Here is a 23,135-nt window from a genome sequence, read left to right on the forward strand (position 1 = left end):
CTGGTCTCTTATGTCTCCTGCATGGGCAGGCGGGTGCTTTACCACTGAGCCACCTGGGAAGCCCAGGCTCCTGGCCCTGCTGTTCCCAACCCCCCTGCACAATACTGAGAAGGAAGCTCCTGGCCCTGGACACTGCCCTGCGTCTTCTGACCACCCCTCCCCGCTGCTCCCCACACCCAGCCTGGGATGCTACCTGCCCTGCTGTGCCAGCCACAGCCAGGTAGCCGCTGTATTTGCAGAGGAAAATCTTCTGGATGCCCAGCCGGGGATCGTCACTATAAGGGTCAAAGGAGCCCACCTGCCGAGGGAGAGGAGGCCCGTGAGTGGCCGTCAGCTCTGGGCCTGGCCCGCCCCCAGCCTCCCTGGTGCACAGGCTCCGGGCCTCACCTTGCGGAGGGGTGGCCACTCTTCCTCGCCCTGGGCACTGAGGCTCTCGTTGGGGTCTGTGTCAGTGAGGAACACCCGCACGGTGCTAAGCTTGTAGAGCAGCCGCAGGCAGACGCCTGAGGCGTCCCAGAACCGCACCGTGCCGTCCTCATGCCTGTGGGTGGAACCGGCCTGCCGCCAGTCAGAGGGCTGCCGGGCCGGCACGCAGCCCTCTGGGCTCTGCTCCCACCCCGCATATCCCACTCGGCAGGAGGAGAGTGCCATCGGCGTCACCTACCCCGTGAGCAGCAGGTCCCTCTGCGGCGGGGCCGGGGCCAGGCTGGTGCCGCCGTCAATGGGCCACTCCTGGAGGAGATGATGAAGTTCACGGGCGGGGTGGGGCTGGCCCAGGGGGCGTGGCCTGAGGCAGGGCGGGGCCGGGCCGTACCTACCATGGGGGAGAAGTGTGTGCTCTGCCGGCTGCCAGCTGCTATGATGCGTTCCCACAGTTTCAGCGGGATGTTGGAGACATGGTGGGAGCAGGTGATGGCAGAGCAGTGTAGGGAGGCCAGGTAGGGAGGCTGGACTGGCGGCCAACCAGCCGTCTGCAGGTCAATCACCACCAGCTCCTCCTCGGCCAGCACAACTAGGGCATAGGGGTCATCGAAGGCTGTGGGGACAGGCCAAGGGTCAGGGGCTGCGGGAGCCACAAGGAAGCAGTGTGCCCGGCCCGGCCCGGCCCTGTGGAATCAGGCTCAGGGGCTGTAGCCAGGGAATCTGCATTTTACAAACAGCTCAGGGAATTCCTTGGTGATCCAGTGGCTAAGACTCCATGCTCCCAAGACGGGGAGCCTGGGTTCAATCCCTGGCCAGGGATTGAACTAAATCCTGCATGTCGCATCTAAGGATCCTGCATGCCACAACTAAGACTGAGCACAGAAAAATACATAAATTTAAATAAATATTTAAAAATAATAAATTATTTAAAACAGGCTCCAAATCCAACAATGCATAAAAAGAACTATATGCCACGACTAAGTGGGATTCATCCCAGGTATGCAAAATATCCCAGGTATATCAATATTTGAAAATCAATTAATGTAATGTATTGTGTCAACAGGCTAAAAAAGGAAAATCACATGAGTATAACACTGGGTGCAGAGAAAGTGTTTGACAAAACCCAATACCCATTTATGGTTAAAAAAAAACCAAACAATTCTCAGTAAAGAGAAAAATAGAGGGGACTTCCTCAACTTGATGAAGAATATCTAGGAAAAAACCTACAGTGGATGTAATAATCGATGGTGAGAAACCTGAAGCTTTCCCACTGAGATCAGGAACAAGGCAAGAAAGCCTCCTCTCACCACTACTAGTCAAGCACTAGCTAACGCAGTAGGACAAGAAAAGGAAATAAAAGCTATGCAGATTGGGAAGGAAGGAAAACTGGTTTTGTTCACAGATCATCAGTGTAGGAAATCTAAAAGAACTGACCCAAAACTGGCCCTGGCTGCCAGCATGCTGTCAGATGTGAGGATGGAAGGGGCTGAGAAAAAGAGGAAAAGCAGGTTCACAGTCTCCCTCCAAAGGGCTGCCAGCCAGGCCTGGAGAGAACAGCCCAGGGCAACCGGAGCCATCCTGCACCCACCCTCACCCGGAGGCCTCGGGCCTGTTAGGTCAGAGCTGTCCGGGGAGGAGTCATCAGGAGATCTCCCGCCAGGCCTCCACTCCAAATTTCGACACCGGCCCTTTCTGGTCTTGCTTGTCACCCAATTTAGGAAGCTGACTCAGCGCCCTGCTGGCCTGGCTGAGCTCCAGGAGGCCAGCTCGAATGGTCCCATACTGCTGTCTGCCCCACCCCACAAGGAGGGCTTCACTATATCCAAGTGAGTGTTAAACCCAATAGTGCAGATCTGGCCCCCTTTGGGCTAAGTCCCAGGTGAGCCACTGAAGGGCAAAGAGAGCTTTAGGGTGGGCGGGAGGTGTGGCCAGCAAGGACAAGCCTCAGGCTAGCAGGGAAGGAAAGGAAGCAGCCCTCCAGGCACTAAGAAGAGGCCCGGTGGGGCTGAGGGACTCAGGGATGGCAGCGGTGGGGTCACCTGCAGGCCCTTCCTCTTTGTCTACAGGTGGGGGCCCGCCCTTCACACCCACTCCTGCCTGCCTACCAGCTGCAGGGTCCACCTGGACGAGGACAGTGAAATCAATGACGCGGGAGGTGAAGTCGAAGGCTGTCTGCTGGCCGTTGTGGACCACGGAGATGCAGTGGCGGTCCCCGTAGCTGGCTCGCGGCATGCCGCCCTGGAAGATGGTGAAGGGCAACCTGGCAGGCACGGAAGAGCAGGGGTGGGCTGGGGCTCACCTTGCGGGCTGAGTCAGCCGAGGGACAGTCCTGTGACTGGCCTCCAGGGCAGGGCTTGGGAGGGTGGCCTATCTCAGGGTGAGTGTGCACTCAAGGTTCCCAGGAGGCACTGGGGCAGACCCCTATCTTGTGTCAACTCAGTAGCCCAGGAGAACGTGGGGGTGAGCAGCAGGGCACGCAGGCTGTGGGCTGAGTCTCTGCCACCACGCCCAATTCAATCAGACCCCATCACCCTTTTCTGCTTCTGTATCAAGTTTCCCTGTATGATTCTGTTTGGTAAGACAGAGTTTGGAACCTGCTGATCTGAATTCTCTCTCCAGGAGGGTGAAAGGGAAAGAAAGGGAATATTTTTTTTTCAGGAATTTGCCAGAGAGGTATGAATGGCCCCCTCTCTGTTGCCTGGAGACCCAGATGTGGGACCCAAAGACATCCTTTACGCACCATCTCCCCCAGGGAGAAGCCTGAGCAGCCTATTTGGCTCCCCAGGAAGACTCTAGAAAGGGAACAGGACAGAGCCCTGACACCTACCCCTGCTTGGTGGTCAGCCAGAAGATTTTGGTAATAGCTTTGCAAGGAAAAGGACCTAAAAGAGAAGGAATAAGCTTGAACGCTCTTCCTGCTTTCAGAGGCCTGTTGGCCGTAGCACAGACCCCTGCACACCCATGGAGCGGATCTAGGCTTGGGAGTCTTGCCCGGAGCAGTTCCCACAGAAAGCCACACGGTGGGCATCAGAAAACCCGCCGTGTGGCTGTTAACATTGCCTTCACCCTCTCCGGGCCCCAGCTTTTGCTCCTCTGAGTTGGGCACCTACACCTGGAAAGCAGGAGATCAGCTGGGGACTGGAGAGGACACTGCCCCGCTCACTGGCGGGCGGCCCCCGGCGGCGGGCAGAGCACTGACCGTAAGGCACGCAGCTGCGCACAGGCTCCAGCTGCGGGGCGTCGGGGGACATGCGCCATTGGCAGTAGCTGCCGTCAGAATGGCAGCTGACGATCAGACGGCTGTCCCGCTGCCAGCAGACGTTTTCCAGTTGCTTCACGCAGGGAGAAGAGAAACAGCATGCGTGGGCTGGGGTCGGGGGGCGGTCCCATCGCCTGCACCCCCCTGCCTCAGACAGGGGCTGGATGTGTCAGGTGGGGGGCGGGGAGAACCTGGCGGCACCCCTACCTGGCTGCTGAGGAAATGAGCGAGCACGCGGCTGCCCTGCAGGTCCCAGATGACTACGAGACCCCGGCTGTAGCCGATGAGGATCTGGCTGGGGTCCCGGGGGTGTTCCTGCAGAGCCTCCACCATCTCAAACGCCCGCCGGTGGCGGGCCTCCTCTGGCAACCTGAGCGAGGGAACACTGTGAGCCAGGTCACCGGCCACCGACGCGGCACGGCTGAGCGCGTGGCCACCGTTAACTACATCCACAGCACCCGCAAAGCAGCGGGAGCTGAATGTGCCAAGCATGCAAAGGCTGCTAGGACGCATCGTCAAGGGGAGACAGAAGTAATGCGTAGAGAAGGACAATAATGCACAGAGATGGAGAAAACCCCCCAAGGATGCAGACACAGGGGGTACACCACCACAAGGAAAGGCAAGGAAGTGATTTCTAGGAAAGTCCATGTGGTGGTTACCTCTGGGGGAGGGAGGGAGCTATGACTGAGAGGGGCAGGAGGGGGACCCTCTGTGGAGGGGCCGGGGCTGGCAAAGTTCTATCTTTGCCCAGAGCTGGCTGCATGGACACTCGCTTAACAAGAATCTGTTAAACCGTACATTCACATTTACTGCACGTCTGTAAGGCACTGGCATTCCATAAAAATAGTTTTTAAGCCCCACAAAACAAAACTGTTATCAGCTGTCATGGCCTTGAGCCCCGCCTCCTTTTCTGAGCCTGGAAAGCTGATGTGAAGTCTGGACGTGCTGCAGCCAACAGAAGCCTATGAGGCGGCAGGCACGGGATCAAGAGCCAACACCAAGGATGAAACGGAAACAGCCTGAATCCTGACGGCATGTCTATGCTCAAACCCAAATCTAACTCGCTATGTTTAAAACAAGGATTCAGACTCACGGGAGGGGTTCCCAGGGCACTCAGGCTAGGAAAGCCCGGCGAGGGCTCCTCCCTGACCCACTACATGCTCATCGGTGTGGGTGAGGTGGGCGCTGGCTTGGCCACAATGAGGAGCAGGTCCTTCCGCTGTCCTGCTGCAGGCCAGGTGGCCCTGTTGAGCACCAGCCGTGCCTGGCCCCCTGCAAACAGTCCTGCTCCAACCACAGTCACACTGCCCAGTGCTCAGAGGGACCCAGCCGCAAGCAGGAATCTTCCCAGCCCAGCAACACCCAGCTCGGCTTGACCATCACCTGGGGCCTGGTGACTGTGAGTATGACAGGCCTGGGCTGGAGCCCTGAGGAAGCTCGAGCCCGAAGGGGCTACATGTCCCAGCCCTGCAGTCTCCGTGGGCTCCTGCTGCACTCCTCCACTGCTTCCCTTTGGGCCCTGGCACCCCCTCCCCACCCCCAGACCTGATCTGAACTCCTTTCTACCACAGACACCACCATCCAGGAGCAAAGATTCTGAAATGGTCTCAAGAATCCTACAGGTCACGGCTGTCAGGCGTTTGGAACCTGCCTGAGAGCGAACAAGTAGCTGAGACTCCAAAACACAAGCGTCAGCAGAAGCTGCCCAGCTGACCAGGAAGGCCTGGGCCTTGTCTGCCCTGCGGCAGAGCCCCGGGCTTTGAAAGGGGCAGCACCAGTGCCAGGAACGCTGGGTTAGGAGCAGTATCACTACATGGTCATGGTGAGCCTCCTTTTCCTCCCCTTTAAATGGGATGACAAGTTGCTCCCAAGACCCTTTTTGGTGCTGGCGTGCTAATACTTTTGAGGGCAAGATGCTTAGTTTGGGGGGCGCTGAGAGTCTGCCCTCCTATTCCTACAGACTTCCCAGGAGAGAAACGATAAGCTCCCGAGGCATCACCGGGCCGCGTCCACCCCGAGGGGCCCGGGGCTCACCGCTGCAGCACAGTGTCCGAGCTGATGGCCCGGTCCTCCAGCGCGCGGAAGGCTGGCAGCTGCACTGCAAACACGTTGCCACTTTCGGTGCCCAGGTAGAGCAGCTGGCGGGAGGAGTGTGGCAGGACCACGGTGATTTGCGTGGCGCTGGGGGCAGCCCTGTGGAAGGGAAGGACGGCCTGTGAGCTGGCTGCTGCCCAGGCAAAGGGGGACCCATGGCAGGACGGCACTAATCCACCGACTCCCTCTGCGGCCCCAGGGAAGCCCAGGCCCGGGGGGCCCTTTAATGGTGTCCATAGCGACTCAGACTGGGTAAACATATTGACTCTTTTCTGCCAAGGCCGGAGACTTATGGCAAAGAGCTGGGGCTCAGAGGGGATGGGAGGAGGCAGCCCGCAGCCAGGCCCGCTTCCTGGCTGGGGGCGCCACCAGTTCTCACCCCGGGGGGCCACGCAGTGTGAACGCCTCATCTTCCTGCAGCTCCGACACCCCGCCTTTGACCTTCAGGCTCCACAGGTGCAGGCTATTGTCGTCCAGCAGGGTGACCAGCTGGCACTGGGGAGGGAACGGGGTGGGAGCGGCCAGCCTCGTTAACCAGGGCAGGGCAGCGTTCCCCATGGCCTCGACACACCAGGGCTGCCCAGGGTGTCATTTCAGAGATGTGGGTCATTTCAGAGTGCCCCGGCGGCTGCTAGGGTGGCCATGAACTGCGGCTGGGGAAAGGCAGGTTTGTTCCGGGTCCTTTCATCAGCACCAAACCCAATAACAAGGGCAGGGGGTAGGCTTACCTGGCCAGGCAGGAAGTGGATCTGCACCACGGTGTTATTCTCGCGGTGCAGGCCCATGAACTCCACCCCTGGGGCACCATAGCTAGGAGGAGAGGGCTCAGGATAACAGCTCCAGAAGGCAGGACCCCTCCCCACCCCCGGCCCGCAACTACGCAGCAGAGAAGGGCTCCCTCCCTCCCCCAGGCAGCGGGACCCCTCTGTGTGGGGGGGGTCGGGTGGGGTGGGATTACGGTGGGGAGGAGGCAGCAGTAGGCCAGCCTGAGGACAAGGTCCAGGAACCTGACCCCCGAGGGGGAAGCCAGCCAATCAGGGAGGGCTGTCGCAGTCAGGCCAGCAGGGCTGACTCCTAAGAAGGGTGAAGCCTTATCTTGGCAACTGTCAGCCTGCCCACTGCAGTCCCCGGCCTCCCCGAGCCCCAAAACCTGAGCTGTAGGAGGTCATCAGCTACTGCGTGGTGACACCCGTGAGGAGACACACAGCGGGCGCCTGTGGGCCCACCCACGGCAACTGGGGAGCGCCAGTCTTAGCACTGAGAGCTGTAACCAGGATATGGCTGTGGGCCGGCAATGATTAACCAGCCGAGGGAGGGCTGAGCCCCTGCGGAACCTGGGCCTCTGCCCCCCTGTGCATACACCACCCACCGCCTAGCTCCCTACCCCCATCCGGCAGCGGAGGAGCAGGAGGAAGCTACAGCTTCGCCTGAGGAGGTGCCGGCTGGGCCCTCCCCGGGTGACCCCCCCCCCCACCTCCCAGTCCCCCTGGGTCCCACCCTGGGGGCTCAGGTCAGACCCAGGAGTGGGACTCCCAGACTTGTAGCCCAGCCCAGGCCAGACAACCTGAGCAGCGATCCCCCGTCCTGGCTTCTGAAATAGACCCACTGGACCATGTCGACCCTCAGGCCAGGGAAAGACTGTCCCTGCCAATGTGTGTGTGTGTAGACTGTCCCTGCCAATGTGCGTCTATGTGTGTGTATGAGGGAGTGCACATGATCAGGCGTAGAAACTGGAAGAGCAGCTGCCTTAGCACGGCTTCTCTGACCCTAGGCCACCCTGTCTCTGGTTTGGACAGAGCCCTGGGGCCAGTCGACTGATTCTTCCGGGGTGGGGGTGGGGAAAGGAAACCCGCCACAGCACCACTGCCCGGCCATCCCTGGCCTGCACCTGCTGCATTCAGGGCTGACTCCTAAGAGGGTACTGGAACGTACTGGGAACGAGAGGAGTCATCTGCAACTTGTTTTCATGTGGACAGTGGAGGAGTCTTTTCTCGAATCTCACCAATGCCAAGGCCCCCAGCCCTTCCGGGGCCTCCCTTGGTGGGAGCCGGGAGGACAGAAAGGATACAGCTTGACAGCCCCAGAGCGGGTGCCGATGGCCAGGATGCGCAGGGAGGGGCTGTAGCCGAGGGCGCTGGGCTGGTGGGGGAAGCCATGCTCCACCGTCTGCAACGAGAACCAGGCATGTACGGGCCTGCAGACATGTCCCCTCTTCCCCTCCACGGCTGGGGGCAGGGGTCAGCGCCGGAGGGCGGAGCTGCAGGACAAAGCCACCCATAGCAGGAAGGAGGAATTCAATTGCACCCGGGTCCCTAGCTGGACCCACCTGGGCCACACCCTCCATCCATTCCTGACCTGGTCCTTGGTCACGTGGCCCTCCCTGGGAGCTCATTCTCCCCAGACTCCACGGGAGCCCCCTGCTCTCCAGGAACTCTGACATGGCTCCTCCACCGCCCGTACTGTGGGGAGCCCACCCAGCCCTCCTGCCCGGGTGCGGGGCAAGACTGCAGGGCCGGCACAGGGGAGGTACGAGGCGGTTCAGGAAGCCCAGCTGCGTCACAGCTCCAGGTGGGCGCATGGGGTCTAACAGAACCCACAGCCACCCTTCCTGACTCTGGGCCGCCCAAGGCTCCTCCAGGGCTGAAACCCTGCCACTGTGAGCTCTCTTCACCATCTTTCCATGGAGGAAGCTTCTCGAGTGCTTGTCACAGACACATGCCTTTGCTCACTTCTCTTTCTAGAAGTAATACATGTGGGAGAAAACCTGGAACATACAAAGGAGCTTGAGAAAAGGAACAAAAGTCACCCACACTCTCACGACCAGAGAAACCCTTGCTTGCAAGGGCATAGGTGTGTGGCTCTATACTTGCAGATAGCGACCTCAGAGGAAGGCAAACACTCTATGTTGTCACTTATACATGGAATCTAAAAAAATACAACCAACTAGCAAATATAACCAAAAGAAGTAGACTCACAGATGTCGAGAACAAACTAGTGGCTACCTGTGGGAAAGGGTCAGGAAGGGCATACAAAGGTGGGGAGTGTGAGGTACAGATTACTGAGTCTAAGATAGGCTCAAGGATGTATCCTACAACACAGAGAATAGAGCCAACACTTTCCCCGAGAGCTCAGTTGGTAAAGAATCTGCCTGTAATGCAGGAGACCCCAGTTTGAGTCCTGGGTCGGGAAGATCTGCTGGAGTAGGAATAGGCCACCCACTCCAGTATTCTTGGGCTTCCCTTGGGACTCAGGAGACCTGGGTTGGGAAGAGCCCCTTGAGAAGGGAAAGTATTCTGGCCTGGAGAATTCCATGGACTGTATAGTCCAAAGAGTAGGACACAACTGGGCAACTTTAATACTTCGTAATAACTGTAAATGGAAGTAACCGTTCTAAAAAAATTTTTTTTAATTTTGGGATTTCCATGGAGGTCCAGTGGTTACGACGCTGTAGTTCCACTTCAGGGGATACAGGGTTGATCCCTGGTCGGGGAATACATATATATACATATACATTTAAAAAAATTTTTAATAAAAATATAAATAAAGTATAAATTAAAAAAACAAACAAAAAAGCAGAGACTTAGGTGGGATCACACCACATGGATATATGTACACACATACAGCTCTGTATTCGGTCTTCCTACCTATAACCAGCCCAGGCTGTTCAAAGCACCAAAATGACTTTTTAAAAAATTATTATTTTATATTTTTGCTGCACTTTTCAGCTTGTGGGATCTTAGTTTCTCAACCATGGATTGAACCCAGGCCATGGCAGTGCCAAGTCCCAAATACTAGACCACCACAGAACTCCCTAAAATGACTTGTAAATGGCTGAAGAATAGTCTTCAGGGGGAGGTACCCTAACTCACTAGGCCTCTCTTATTGAGTATTTACTTTGTTATCTGAGGTTTTGCAACTGACAGTTACACTGATGACCATTCTTGCTCTCTTATCTCTGCCTATAGCTAAGAATTTCCTTAGGCAGATGTCCTGGGGTGGAATTACAGGTTAAAAAGGTATGGATGTAAGCAGTAGGACTGAGATTGACAACCATCTTCAGGAGGATTTTCACTGGTTTCTTAGTCGGCATACCTCAACCCCTGGCCCCCACCCCAGGGGATACTGAACCCGTAGAGCTAGATTAGAGTGGGACACAGGACATCAGCCAGCAACTTTGAAGATTTTTTTCTTTTAAGCCATGGAGACTGTCCTGCAGAAAAAGGCTTCCCCAGTGAGGCAGCTCTCTGTAGGCCCAAGGCTCTGCTCTGGGCTTCACTTGGCCTCCAAGGAGCAGAGAGAGATAAGTCCTGGTGACAGCTGGGGTGATAGCTTAGCAAACCCAACTGCTGCCTGCCTGCCTGCCCTGGCCAGTGGATCCAGGAAGGAGGCCCTGTGCTGGGGTCGACCAGGGGACGAGAGCTCCAAAGAGTGGCTATTCTGGGGTGCATAGGTGTGGGCCCCCGCAGGCCTGGTTCTCTGCCAGGGACACAGTCTGCCCTCTAAGTGGCTGTACCTGGAAGGGGGCAGCAGTGGGCCGGCAGGAACCCCCCCAACCCGCTCCAGACCAGGTTCCTGTTCAGCTATGCAAAAAATGCAGAGCCTTGAAAAGCCTTGGGGAGATAGCAGGGTATCTGGAATGTAAACATTTCCCAGGAAAAGGAGGCTGATGCGGTGTGTGGGACAAGCTGCCCCAGGAGCCCCCCTCGGCCGGCCCCAGGTTGCTGGGGCCTCCCTGGGCTGACAGCATGTTCCCATCACCACCAGCAGCAGCAGCTCAAGGCCAAAGCCTCTAGAATCTGGAGGACGGTGGAGGAAACAGCCAGCAGGAGCCTGGGGGGCCCAAGCCTTGATGCCCTGTAAGACACCCACAGGCCACGAGGAGATCCTGCGCCCTCGAAATGTGGCTACTGCCGCTAGGGAACTGAGCTTCTAATTGCATTTAACTTAAATTCAAGCATGGGCCTTCACAATTCAGTAATTAGAAAACTTTACAGGTTATGTTCTTGGGTTCCAGAGCAACAGGGGCTGGAGTCAGGCGCACCAGAGCCTTGAATTTCCTTTTTCAACTTCCAAATGCTAAATATAGATCATGTATTCCAAAAGAAAATATAATGGCCAAATTGAGATGTGCTGTAAGTATAAGATAATCCTTTTTATTAAAAAAAAAATTAAGAAAATCTAATATCTATTGACTATATGTTGAAACAATGACATTTTGGATATATTGGGCTGAACAGAATACCTCATCAAAATTAAATTCACTTGTTTTAAACACTGTAATGTGACTCCGACAACATTTTAAATTGTGTACGTCTTATATTCCTATCGGACCAGGGTGCTGCCTTAGACATGTCTACCTCGGGACATTGGCAGGAAAGTCAAGCCAAAGAGACAACAGGTTTCCATCAGGGGCTCAGAGCACACGTTATCCTATCAACGAATCAGCAGGAAGTTCTCCTAATATCACACCTGAGTCACTCCTGCTGCAGGTCACTCTTTCCTCCAACCCAGCGGGAGATAAAGGTCAGGTCTATGGTTCAATCACCTGTACTCATAGCTCATTTCCTTTCGGGTCCTGAGGACACCTTTCCCTCCCAAACCACATTCTTTCTCATAGGCTGGTTTAGAAAGAACAGGAACTGAGTCAGGCCCACGAAACTCAGAATCCTCAGCTATCACTTAAAAAGTGTGTGGAGCTGGGCAAGCTACGTTGCCTCATTTCACGTGTGGTCCACAGGACGATCCTAAAGACTGCACGGAGCAGGGCTGCCTTTGGCTTGGACAAGATGAGCCTCAGGGCCCAGCTGGCCTCACAGGGCAAAGGCCCCTGCCTCCTTCAACGATTCTCTCTTATTCCCTCATATCCCTCAAGGCGTCTTCTCCAAGTTGACAACTCAGGAGGGACCAAAGCTCCCTCAAAAACAAATTAATGGAGGAGTTCCCTGGTGGTCCACTGGTTAATAACCCATGCTTCCAATGCAGAAAGTGTGGGTTTGATCCCTGGTCAGGGAAACAAGACCCCACATGCCTCACAATGTGGCTGAAACAAAACAAAATGGGAGGGAATTTAATGGTGACCCTAACTGGCTCAGTCAATCCTAAAGGAAATCAATCCCGAATAGTCACTGGAAGGACCGATGCTGAAGCTCCGATACTTTGGCCACCTGATGTGAAGAGCCAACTCATTGGAAAAGACCCTGATGCTGGAAATGATTGAGGGCAGGAGCAAAAGGGGACGACAGAGGACAAGATGGTTGGATGGCATCACCGACTCAATGGACATGAGTTTGAGCAAACTCTGGGAGATAGCGAAGGACAGGGAAGCCTGGTATGCTGCAGTCCATGGGGCAGCAAAGTCAAACTGAACAACAACTAACTGTCTGGGGCCAAAAGAGTGGATTCGAGTGTAATTAGTGTGGAGACAGGGGCTTCCCCAAGTCCGGGAGCAGGCACAGTGGCCCTGCTTCCACAGGCAAATAAGACCCACGAACCCCTCATTGAGGCAAAGCGAAATGAGGAATATGCGCTTGGGGACCCAGCAGAACAAGGAGCCATGGGGACCCCAGGCCAGTTATGAGGGGCCCTGGTGGTCTTGCTGGGGCTTGGATATGGGGTGAGAAGAGAGGTCAGTGAAAGCCTGGAGGGGAACAGGGAGGAGGTGGACCCCCAGGGCGGGAGACGCCGGGAGAGGCAGAGGCTTCCACAAGGCACCGTGGCCTGCGCTCTGGCTACCCGCCACGCTCAGGTGCCCCTCCCTCCAACTCCTCACGGCCTTTGAAGAATCGGTTCCACCAGGCCCAGGTGGGCAGGAACCCTGCCCCTGCCCCTGGCGGGCGGAGGGTTTAGGCACAGCTCCAGGACCCCAGAGCATGGCAGGTATCAGACCTCCCTTAAAGGAAGCAGCTCCCGGGTACAGGAGGGGCTCAGCCCCGGGGGTGGGGGGGGCCCTGTGTGGACTTCCAAGGCACAGAGCAGCCCCCACCAGCCCTCCTCCCAGGACGCAGGCCCAGCCCTCCTGGCCGCCTCCGGCTCCGGTTCGAAGCAGAGGCTGACCTCCTCGACCTCCTGGGCCCAGCGTCCAGCCTACCTGGCACCGCCCCCACCCTGCCACCTGGCTCAGGTGACCTCTGTGGAGAGAAGGGAGAACAATGAGCCCTTTTGACAGGGAGTTGGGAAAGAAGAGATTTGTAGGAGCCGCCAAACTGCAACATTAGCCTGTTGTGGAGAGAGAGAAGGCCTGTCTGCCTCACTCAGGCTCCCCGGTAAGGAGAGAGCACAGGGGGCCCTTCCTCCTGCCCCTAGAAAGGGGGGACCCCCTCCAAGACCGAGGGCTGAGGAGCCCCTAGCATTTGCTGGCGGCGGGGGAAGGCTGCCCAGGGGCGTGCTGGGGGGCGAAGTGGGGGACAGGGAGGCACTGACCCAGACTGGGTGTGGTCAGCCCAGATTCCTGGCGCTGGCAGCAACCTGGCCTCCCTGGGAGGCTGTCACCTGACACCAGGGGCCCAGCCATGCAAAAGCCAGGACCAGACCGCCTGGCCCTGGACAGGGGCAGCTGGTCAGGAACACGCTGTTTGTTCAGGGCCTGGGGTGGGGGAGGGTGGTCCCAGGCAGGAAGGGCGCCCTTATCAGCCGGCTGGCAGGTCTCACCAGGGAGGCCGGCCGGGCCTCGAGGGATTTTTCAAGGAAGAGATTTTACTTAACGTGAGCTACGTGCCCTCTGGGTCCCTTCCTCCCTCCTGTGGGTCCTGCAGTCCCTACGTGTGGTCCCCGGCAGCCCTGCTGGCATGGCCAGCTGACTCCTCTGTCCTCCCGACCGGCCCGAGGACCCAGCAGCTGGCACGGGTGAGAGTCAGGGCCAGCACCCTGAGGCCTTGGCTGTGGGCAGATGGAACTGGGTGCTGGGTTCCGAGTCAGTGCCCCTCCAGGTGCTCAGGCCATGCAAGCTTGGAGGCCTCAGTTTCACCTGCAGGAGCGGGAACACTACCATCTGAGCCGTCAGGAGGAGGCAAAGACGAGGCTGACTCTGTAGGGCACCGGACGTGTGTGGGTGCCATTCAAAGCAATTTAACTCACTCAGCATACCACCCGGGGTGGAGGGGTTACTATAATACCCACTTTACAGATGAGTAAACTGAGGAGCAGAGAGAGTAACGTTTCTGCAGTCACTCGGGGAGCTGGCATCTAGACCCAGACCACCTGGCTCCAGAGTCCTGGCCCAAACTTTGCTCCACCTGGCCCCTTCACTGCCTGGCCTAGAGCCCCCAGTAAACCGGAGCTGCCCTTCAGACAATCAGCCCCCAGCAGGGGCTTCCGAGCATCTGTCCACAGACAGAGCTCCTTCCCAAAGACACAGGACATGCTGCTCTCTCTGAGGCACCTCCCTCAGTGAGTGTCAAAGAGTTTCGCCAGAAGGTGCTAGAGGGAGAGACCCAGCGCTGGCTTAGAAGTGGGCATCTGCAAGCCGCTTGGGACTGGCCGATGATGGTGCCAAGTCCCACTTCCCAGCTCGGTGCCCTGCAGACCAGCCCTTCCAGGGCGGACACTGCCTGCTTCCCCAGATGTGAGGCTCTGAGCTCCAGTTCTGTGCCTCCCACTGTCTGCTGGGACCTGGCCACACACCTCTGCTGGAGGGTGCCAAGACCCTCCAAATTCAACCTCGAGCCAGATAACATTCACAGTGCTGTGCTAATACTGGAACCACTGGCCACTTAGGCCCCTTGACTTACAGACTAACTCTTTTAATCCGCACACCCACACTGCGGGATAGTTTATACCAGCCTCTCCATTTACAGATGAGGAACTTGTCCAAGGGGGCGACAGAGGATGAGGTGGTGGGATGGCATCACCAACTCGATGGACAGGAGTTTGAGCAAACCCTGGGAGATGGTGAAGGACAGGGAAGCCTGGCGTGCTGCAGTCCACAGACACGACTGAGCGACTGAACAAGAACTTGTCCATGGTCACCTGGCTGGCGAACCAGGCAGTAGGGTACCTGACTGACACCACGTCTGAAGACGTTTTTGGTTGTCACATCTTAGGGAGGCAGGGCTGGGCATGCTGCTGCTCCTGAAGGCCCCAAATGTCAACAGTGCCAAGCCTAGCACCCCACCGCACTGCTGGGCCCCACCCAGTCAATGCAACATCTCCTAAGGGCTCTGAGCTTACCTGCTTCGGAGTGAAAGGCTGAAAAAAGTCCCAGAAGCACCTTAGCTAAGTAATAAATGAGATCGCTCACATCCCTGCTCAAAACCCACCAGGCTCTGGTGTAGCAGACCCAGACTCCGAGGTTCCAGCCTCCCTGGACCTCATGGCTGGGGGCGGGGCTTGGGCTCCCCAATCACCCAGGATCCGCCTCACCCTCCAATCCTGACCCTTCAGGCTCCACCATTCACCCAGAGCCTAGATGAGTCTAAGGCCCTCCCCTTCCACAAAGATCTCCCAAGACTTCCCCTCTTCAGACCATCAGCCCTCTTCCTTCCACCAGATTATAAACATCCTGGAGGGCAAAGGTCTTATCTGAGATTCTCAAAGCCCCAACCCTGGGTTATGTATACAGTAGGTACTCAAAGCATGTTTCTCAGAAGAGAATGGAAGGAAGAAAGAATTCCAGGAGCCTCCCCTCCCTTTCCCCAGCCAGGCCTGGGGGTGGGGCAGCCGAATTTGGGGGCATGGTGGGGGGGTGATTCCTCTACCCAGGCCCCACCCCAGCTCCACCCTGTTGCTCCACAGTTGGAACTTGGGGCGGGGGTTCATCCCTCTTCGCTGAGCCTGTCTATCCGGTTTGCGCTGGAATCGGCCACCTTTTCGGGGTGTAAGATCCCAGCGTCATCAGGGGCAATGGACGGCAACAGCAGCCACACCCAGGCCCTGTGGTGGGTGCTGAGGTTCTGAGACCCACACTCAACACCCATGAGCTGCTCCCTTGGGAATGAGAATGGCAGCTCCCCCCATTCATAACACCTGCGTGTGCACACACCCATCCCAAGGCCTAAAAGCCCCGCCCACGGCTTCCTTACCCCAGTGGGAAAAGGTGTTCCTTTAGGGAAGCCCTGATCCCAGAGGTGGGTAGCCTCAGAGCCACAGGTCAAGAAAATTAGAGGACAATGGCAGAGCACATTGGGACCCTGACCAGCCTTGAACATGCCCCTGGGAGCTCCCTCTCCCTGGGAGGCATGCAGCCCCAGGAAACAGCAGCTGGCACTCCCGGGCCACTGTGCCCAGCCCTTAAATAATCTAATTGCACGTGGTCCACATGATGGGCCTACGCAGTGCGTGATAGGCAGAGGTTCCCCCCCGCTTCTAAGAGGCTAAGCTGGATTGGAAGCCCACCCGTCAGCAAGGCCTGGAGGGACCCTGGGCGCCCCTCCAAGGGGAGAAGCACCTTGCTGCTCCCCTTCCTGCCGTCCACCTTCTGGAGGGGAGGCCGGGGCCTACATCAAAGCAGAAATGAGAGGGGCTAATTATCCCAGATTGGCTTCAGATTGCTAGGTGGCCTCGGAGCTAATAAACCACGCTGTGCTCCTTCCCCTTAACAGTCCGGCTCTGGCCTTCCCAGGCCCAGCCTCAGAGGAAGCCCTGTGATCTTGGGAAGAGGACACTCACTTTGGGAGGTTGGGGGGCTGGGGGGCTTAGGAGCAGGTGTGGGGTGGGGGCAGTCAAATGCCAACCCTGCACCTTCTCACAGGCGCCTCTCCCCACTTGCCCAAGGCCTAGATCCTGCCAGAAGGAACCATGCATCCCGCCTGCAGGGAACGCTGTGTTTTCCTTTGAGGATGATCTGAGGAGGAAGGGGACGGCTGTGGCCTGTGGCCCCAGGGTTCCGAGGAAGCTGGCATCACGGGAACAGGACTGCACTCTGCAGGACTCACCAACCATCCTCCTTGGCCCTAAGCTTCCCCCACAACCCCAGGGGAGATAGATGGGGCGCATGGTCTTATCCCCACATTACAGGTGGGGAAACAAGCTGGGAGAGATGGAGGAACTTAACGAGGTCAGAGAGAGAGGAGGGGCAAGGAGAGCCCACTGCTGGGCATCCTGTTCTCCCTGCCCAGGAAAGCTGCCATCGAGACCCCATTTCCAAAACCTAGGTCCCAGGGGGCACAGTGGGTGGCGCCAAGTAAGCACGGTAGTCCAGGTAAAGGTGACCCCAGTGCCAGCTCCTGCCTGGGGGGAGGGTGATACCTTTAGTTTGTTTGTTTAGCTGCATTGCACTTATTTCCCCAACCAGGGATCGAACCTGCACCCTCGGCAGTGAGAGCACAGAGTCCTAACCACTGGACTGCTGGGGAGGTTCCCGGGAGAGAGATACCTTCACGTTATCCACACGCGGCTGCCCGCCCCCCCACTCCCCTTACCTTGTTAAACTGGAAGAGGTCCCTCTTGAGCCTCTCCCTCGCAGGGTCGTGTCCAGGCCTCAGGAACCTCCTCATCTTGTTGTGTGCGGCCCCCTGGGGAAAGCGGGGAGTGGCTGAGCACCTGGCAAGGGAGGCCCCAGAGCCGGGCCCAGCGCCGAGTGTGTGCAGCCTCCCTCCCCGAGCCTGCAGGTGGCCGAACCCTGGGCCGGTCCTGCTTCACTTCACCCTCCGCGCTTCCCCTTCCCAGAGGCCTGTCGCTAGAGTGCGCTTCCCTAACAGGAAACCGGAGGGAGGGAGCCCTGTACCTGTAGGCCCTCAGTTAATGCCCTGACGCTTGCTCCCGGCCACCTGTGGCCCTTGTAAAGCGAACGGGAGAAGCTGGGGGAGGAAGCCATTTAGCCCGGCTTTATAGGAACAAGAAGGGCCAGAGGCCCTGAGGTCAATTAAGCTTAATTGTTAACCTGTTTTCTGGAGAACCATAAAACTGGCTACACAGAAAGGGAAACTTCACAAGCCTCTGTCTCCAGAACTGGGGGGAAGTGGGAATGCAAAGGCGGTCCACCTGTGCTCACAGATCAGAACCCAGATGGGGGAGGGGGAAGGCCCAGGGGAACTCCTGCAGGGGTCCAGCACCCCTGCGCAGACTCTTCCTTCCGACTTCAGGGAAGGCTGTCCGGGGGCTCTGGGCTGAGGCTGCTCCCACCATCCCCCCCCCCCACACCGGTACCCACGTGGGAGCTGGGTCCACCCCCATGGATGCTGGGGCCTCTGCAGCCCCAGGCTTCCGCCCCACCTCCCTGTCTCATCTCTGGCTCTCCCAGGTCCAGCGCCCCTGGGCTCTGATGGGGTGCGCTGGTTTTCCCATGGACCCAAGTGGAGGCTCATCAGGAGAAGAAACCTGCTCCCAATAAAGAAACCAGCTCAAGGCCCCCAAACTACCCGCCCACCACAGAACACATTCCCCAGTCCAAGGGGAACTATTTCTGGCTCATCCTTGGGGAAGAGGGTGGGATCACATGGGCTCCAGCTTCCGGCTTCCAAGAGCACAACCTCCCACTGACCACAGGACGCCAGGGCCTGTCCTTGGAAACACAGGGGCTCAGGCCCACCCCGGAAACGGCTTCCCATTTGAGGGGAGCCAGAGAAGGCCCCACTCCTCCAAGGACCAGCAGACAGCCGGGAAACTCCCAGGTGCCTGCTTGACCCGAGGCCCTGCAGCAGGTTTGGGGAACAAACATGGGAAAGTCCCGCAGGCTCCTGGGAGTGAGGACAGACTGCGCTCCCGGCTGCAGCGACCTCCTGGACAAACAGCTGAGCTGGTGGCCAGGCATTCCAGCCATGGGGGAGGGTGCACCAGCTCATCAGCCGGCTCCTGGGGGTGCCACTCCCCCTCCCCGGCTCTGGTCACTGGGTCAGAAGTCAGAGGAAGCCAGGAGGGTTGCCCTGGAGGAGGAGAGGGGCCCGCAGACTCCAGGGCAAAGCTGCCCTGGACTCTGCCCGGGAGACCCTCATAGCGCCTGGGGTCAAGCGGGCACAGGGCCGTCTGTACTGAGGACCCACACGGGCCCAAGGGTAACACTGCACAGTCCTGGGGAAGATGTGCAGATGGGGGTGGGGGGCACCCCCAACGTGGGGAGGGAGGACGGACGCTCCATCCACCCAGCTACCCGTCGGGGGCCCTGCTGCCTACCAGGCACTGAAACACACCTTTGTGAGTTACAGCAAGGTGCACCTGAACCTCATCCTGGGTGTTCATTCACCTTCCAGAAGCCTCCTTGGAAGGTAAGTGGAATATCCCCACTTGGCAGACAAGGAAATGAAGACCACAGAGGCTGGGCAACTCGTCAGATCACTGAGAAGGGACGGACAGAATGCAGATTGCCCCCAGGAGTGGCGGATTCCCAACTCTTGGGGCTCTGGGAGGCAGCCAAGGAGGCATACAACAGGACAGAGGATGCCTGGTTATAGCCCCGGGTTCAAAGGCACAGATGCACGTAGACACACTCCCACATGCCTTCAACTCGGGGTCAAGTAAGCAGAGGCGTGGCCGCCGGCAAACTGTGGCTGGGCAGAGCTGGGTGGCCTTGCCTGCCCCTGCCACTCACTCCACTGCGGGCTGGGACACCAGCGGCCTGGGGGGACAGAGTCGGGACCATGGTGGGGTAGACACTGCATCTGCTCCTCACTCCAACCCACCCTTCAGAGTAGCTCCCAATACAGAAACGCTGCCCAAGACGGGGCCTAAAAAGAGCCATCCTGTCTCGAAGGAGGACAGGTCTGAGACGGGCTGGACTCAGCTCCAGGCAAAGCCTCGGCTCCACTCACCCCAGACTAGCAGGTTCTCTGCGGAGAAACTTCAGGAACCTGGGCCTGCCTGGAGCTTCTGGGGGTGGAACAGATGCTATCGACTCAACCCAGTGCTAAGCAGGGGAAAAAGATGTCAGGGAAAAAGCCCAGGATCGAGCACCGCAGCAGGGCGGCCCTCAGGGCAGTTCCTGGAGGCCCAGGGAGCTGGTCTGCTGTGAGCAGTGGGCGCAGCGCCTAACTCCAGGGCCTGGCACGGAGCAAACCCCGTCCTCGGACTACGCGTACAAGATCCTCTGACAGCCAGACGAGCTCCTCTAGTTCGCCAAGCTTACACCCTGGCAGGGGGGTGTGGTGACTCACAGGTACACGAAATCAGTTGGCAGGCTGGTTTCAGGTAGAGATCAGAGCCTCCAGGAAAACGGGAAGACGCTTTGACAGAGGGACCAGGGTGGTCAGAAAGACCCGGTCTCTGCATCTATCGTTCCTTCTGCCTGGGACACTTTTCCTCCAGATGCTCTCACACCTCCCACCCTCACCTCTTCCCCCGTGGAGCTCACTGAATGAATGAATGGAGGTGACAATACCTCCACTCCATCCTGGATGGCGGGAAGAAGTCAGCCTTGGGAGGATTCGGGGCAGGGCGTGTCCGGCGGCCAGAACATGCTCGCCGTGCGCCTGGAGGGGGGCCGGGCGCAGGCAACAGGAGGGACGCCGTAGGTTGGAAGGGGGTCCTGGTGGGCCACAGCGAAGAGTTTTGGTTTGTCCCCACTGGGGACCCCCTGACAGTCCTGGGCAGGGGGCTGATGGGGTCCACCCTCTCCTCCCCCACTGTGTCCCCCTCTGCTTGGCCCTTGACCATCTGCTAGGCCCCCCGCATGAGTCCCATTCACTTTGGTTTCCATGCTTTTGTCTTCACGATTCTCTCTGAAATAACCTTCTTGCCCCTCTGGCAGCATATTAAAAAATCATCTGCCGTATGGCACAGGGAACTCTGTTCAATGCTATGGGGCAGCCTGGATGGGAGGGGGGTTTGGGGGATAATGGATATATGTATCACCACCAAGTCCCTTTGCTATTCACCTGAAACTATCACAACATTGTTAATTAGCTATACCCCCATATAAAATAAAAAAATTTTTTTTCCATCACCTTCCGAAAGCATCTGAACCTACCCTGACCATGCTCACCATGCTCCCTCAGCGCTGGACTGCACCTTAGGCTAAAATGATGTCTAAAACCACCGTGGACGCGGGCACCCATTGAGCTTCATGGATGCCCTCCCCCACCTTGTCATGCTGATCATTAAGCTACTAGGAAAAGTCAGAGGCCACCTAAGCGGCCAACAGCAGGGGACAGGTGAAGGGCGCTCAGCCCCACCACGGGAGGCAGACGGTCACGAAAAGGGCAGGAGATGATGGCTGTGGAAACATATGTCCAGTGCATCAGGGAGTCGGGAAGAATCTATTAAAAATATTTACATAAGTTGACAACACACTGGAGGGGTTATGGGATTACCAGTGATGTTTTTCCTCCTTTCTGATTATCTGCCTCCCAGGAAGGGAGATAAGAAGATCACACGGAGCGGGGAGGGGGGGGGGGGGGCCAGGCAGCAGCCAGGTGTGAGGACAATCCTGCGCTCACAGTAGGCCCTCAGTCCTGTTGGGGGACGATCGCTCCTGCCGCACCCCCCGCCTCCGCCACTATGGACCCTGGATTGAGAGCAGCGGCAGGGAGCGGACAGGTGGGTGGAACCAGCTGTGTGACCTCAGCCTTCAGGGGCCCAGGCCTGGGCTGTCACTACTTTGCGGGCCGTGATCAAGGGTGGGGGCGGCCGTGAGCTTCAACAGGAAGGCCTGGGAGGGGACTGGCGAGCTCTCAGGTGCTACACACATCAATGCCGCTTCTACCACAAGGGAGGTGGGAGAGGAGGTCGGGGCCCCTCCAAGCTAAGGAGCCCCCCGCCATGTCTGATGCCAAGAAGAAAGTCACTCAGTCGTGTCCGACTCTTTGCAACCCATGGACTGTAGCCTGTCAGGCTCCTCTGTCCATGGAACTCTCCAGGGAAGAATACTCGGGAGTAGGTTGCCTTGCCCTTCTCCAGGGGATCTTCCCGACCCAGGGATCGAACCCAGGTCTCCTGCCTTGCAGGCAGATTCTTTACCAACTCACTGGGGATGGAGGAGCTCTGAGGGTCCTGGTTTCCTGTGCTGGGGAATCCACCTGGCTAGAGCATGACCCCTGGTGGGGGGTCGGGGGCGGCTTCCTGAGAAGAAACACCTTCTCCATCCCCTGAACTTTCTGTAGACTGCCCAACAGAACTTTCTGAAGGCTCCCAAGAGGAGCCTGGTGGGCTACAGCCCATGGGCTGCAAAGAGTCGGACACGACTGAGTGACTTTCTTCTTGGCATCAGACGTGGTGGGGGCTCCTTAGCTTGGAGGGGCCTCAACTTCTTCTCCCACATCCCTCGTGGTAGAAGCAGCACTGATGTGTACGGCACTCGGCCTCTGATTCTGCCCACCACACCCTCTGTCTGTCACCAGACCTACCTGTGGGCCACCCTCCCTGCTCCGCCCAGCTCTCTGGTCCCTCGGGGGTGGGTGCTTAGGGCTTAGGGTCTGCCAGCCACGAGCTTTGCCAACCTGGGGCTCATTTGTACTTGCTCTGCCCCGCAGGTCTGTGCCTTGTGCGTGCAGCTGGCCTGAAAGGTCCCCGCGGGCCGCTGGCCTGGCAATCCCCTCCCTTTCACTACTCCAATCGTCCAACACTACTTCTGGCTAAAATTGGTCTCCCCTCACCCTGATGCCCACCCTGGGGAAAAAAAAAAAACAGGAGAGCTGCCTACTTGGCCAGACTGTTGTTTAGTCACTAAGTGGTGCCTCTTTTGCGAACCCAGGGACCGTGGCCCGCCAGGCTCCTCTGTCCATGGAATTCTCCAGGCAAGAATACTGGAGTGAGTTACATTTCCTTCTCCAGGGGATCATCCCAACCCAGGGATTGAACCTGCCTCTCCTGCATTGGCAGGTGGGTTGTTTTTTTTTTTTTTTTAAACCACTAGCCACCTGGGAAGCCCGCCTACTTGGCCACAGGCTAGTATAATCACACCTGGTCTTCCCTTCCCATCCCTGCTCAGACCCTCATGGGTAGGGGATGCACACAGACCTGCTGGAGGCAGAGAAGAAACACGCACAGGGGCGGGCTTGTCTCGGCTCCCCGCCCTAAGCAGCAGCTCTGATTGTGTCACAGGGAAGAAAAAGGGATTGGTTCTCAGAACAGACAGCTCGTCCCATGCTGGCATGGTTTGGGGCACCTGGGCTCATTTATCCCCAGGAAACAAAGGCTTGACCAAGCCGTGCCAGCCTGTCCTGGAGGTGTGTGATGGGCCAGCCCTCCCAGAAGGTCCCTTCATGGCCTGGGCTGCTGGGAGAGGCTACATCTGGAAGCAGCACTCTGGACACCTGGGGCCCACGGGAGAGAAGGCTCCTGGAAGCCACGGGAGCATGTGTCCCTTGTTCACAATCGCTGGGAGCACGCCCGGTGTGGGGCACAGCCCTGGCTCAAGCCAGCTCCCCACAGCCTGCTGCTGCTGAAACCGCCCTCCCTTCCCCGACATCCTGTGTGAGGCCCGTGTGGCTTTGGCCTCCGTCTGCCGGGTGTGAGCACGCCCCTGCACCTCCCACCCCGGGGGAATGGTAAGGCA

At 57.9% G+C, this 23,135-nt stretch overlaps 1 protein-coding gene across 5 annotated transcripts in view; it reads right to left on the reverse strand.

The window, feature by feature from the left end:
- LLGL2 (LLGL scribble cell polarity complex component 2) overlaps window positions 1-23,135 on the reverse strand; it is a 33,670-nt gene that overhangs the window by 4,944 nt on the left and 5,591 nt on the right. For 3 of the 5 annotated variants that reach the window (XM_070479964.1, XM_070479960.1, XM_070479961.1), the window contains exons 2-14: window positions 17,131-17,223; window positions 7,845-7,942; window positions 6,505-6,586; window positions 6,156-6,271; window positions 5,717-5,875; window positions 3,890-4,052; window positions 3,623-3,755; window positions 3,251-3,305; window positions 2,529-2,683; window positions 819-1,036; window positions 665-732; window positions 388-541; window positions 194-298 (exon numbers count right to left, since the gene is read on the reverse strand). In XM_070479964.1, coding sequence (XP_070336065.1) covers window positions 194-298; window positions 388-541; window positions 665-732; window positions 819-1,036; window positions 2,529-2,683; window positions 3,251-3,305; window positions 3,623-3,755; window positions 3,890-4,052; window positions 5,717-5,875; window positions 6,156-6,271; window positions 6,505-6,586; window positions 7,845-7,942; window positions 17,131-17,205 — 1,581 coding nt within the window. In that variant the 5' untranslated portion in view covers window positions 17,206-17,223. Of the gene's footprint in view, window positions 1-193; window positions 299-387; window positions 542-664; window positions 733-818; window positions 1,037-2,528; window positions 2,684-3,250; window positions 3,306-3,622; window positions 3,756-3,889; window positions 4,053-4,775; window positions 4,864-5,716; window positions 5,876-6,155; window positions 6,272-6,504; window positions 6,587-6,926; window positions 7,075-7,844; window positions 7,943-17,130; window positions 17,224-23,135 lie in introns of those variants that run through there. The other 2 variants (XM_070479962.1, XM_070479963.1) reach the window with 2 other exon arrangements.

The sequence above is a fragment of the Odocoileus virginianus genome, chromosome 17, assembly GCF_023699985.2.
Source record: "Odocoileus virginianus isolate 20LAN1187 ecotype Illinois chromosome 17, Ovbor_1.2, whole genome shotgun sequence".
Taxonomy (NCBI): Eukaryota; Metazoa; Chordata; class Mammalia; order Artiodactyla; family Cervidae; genus Odocoileus; species Odocoileus virginianus.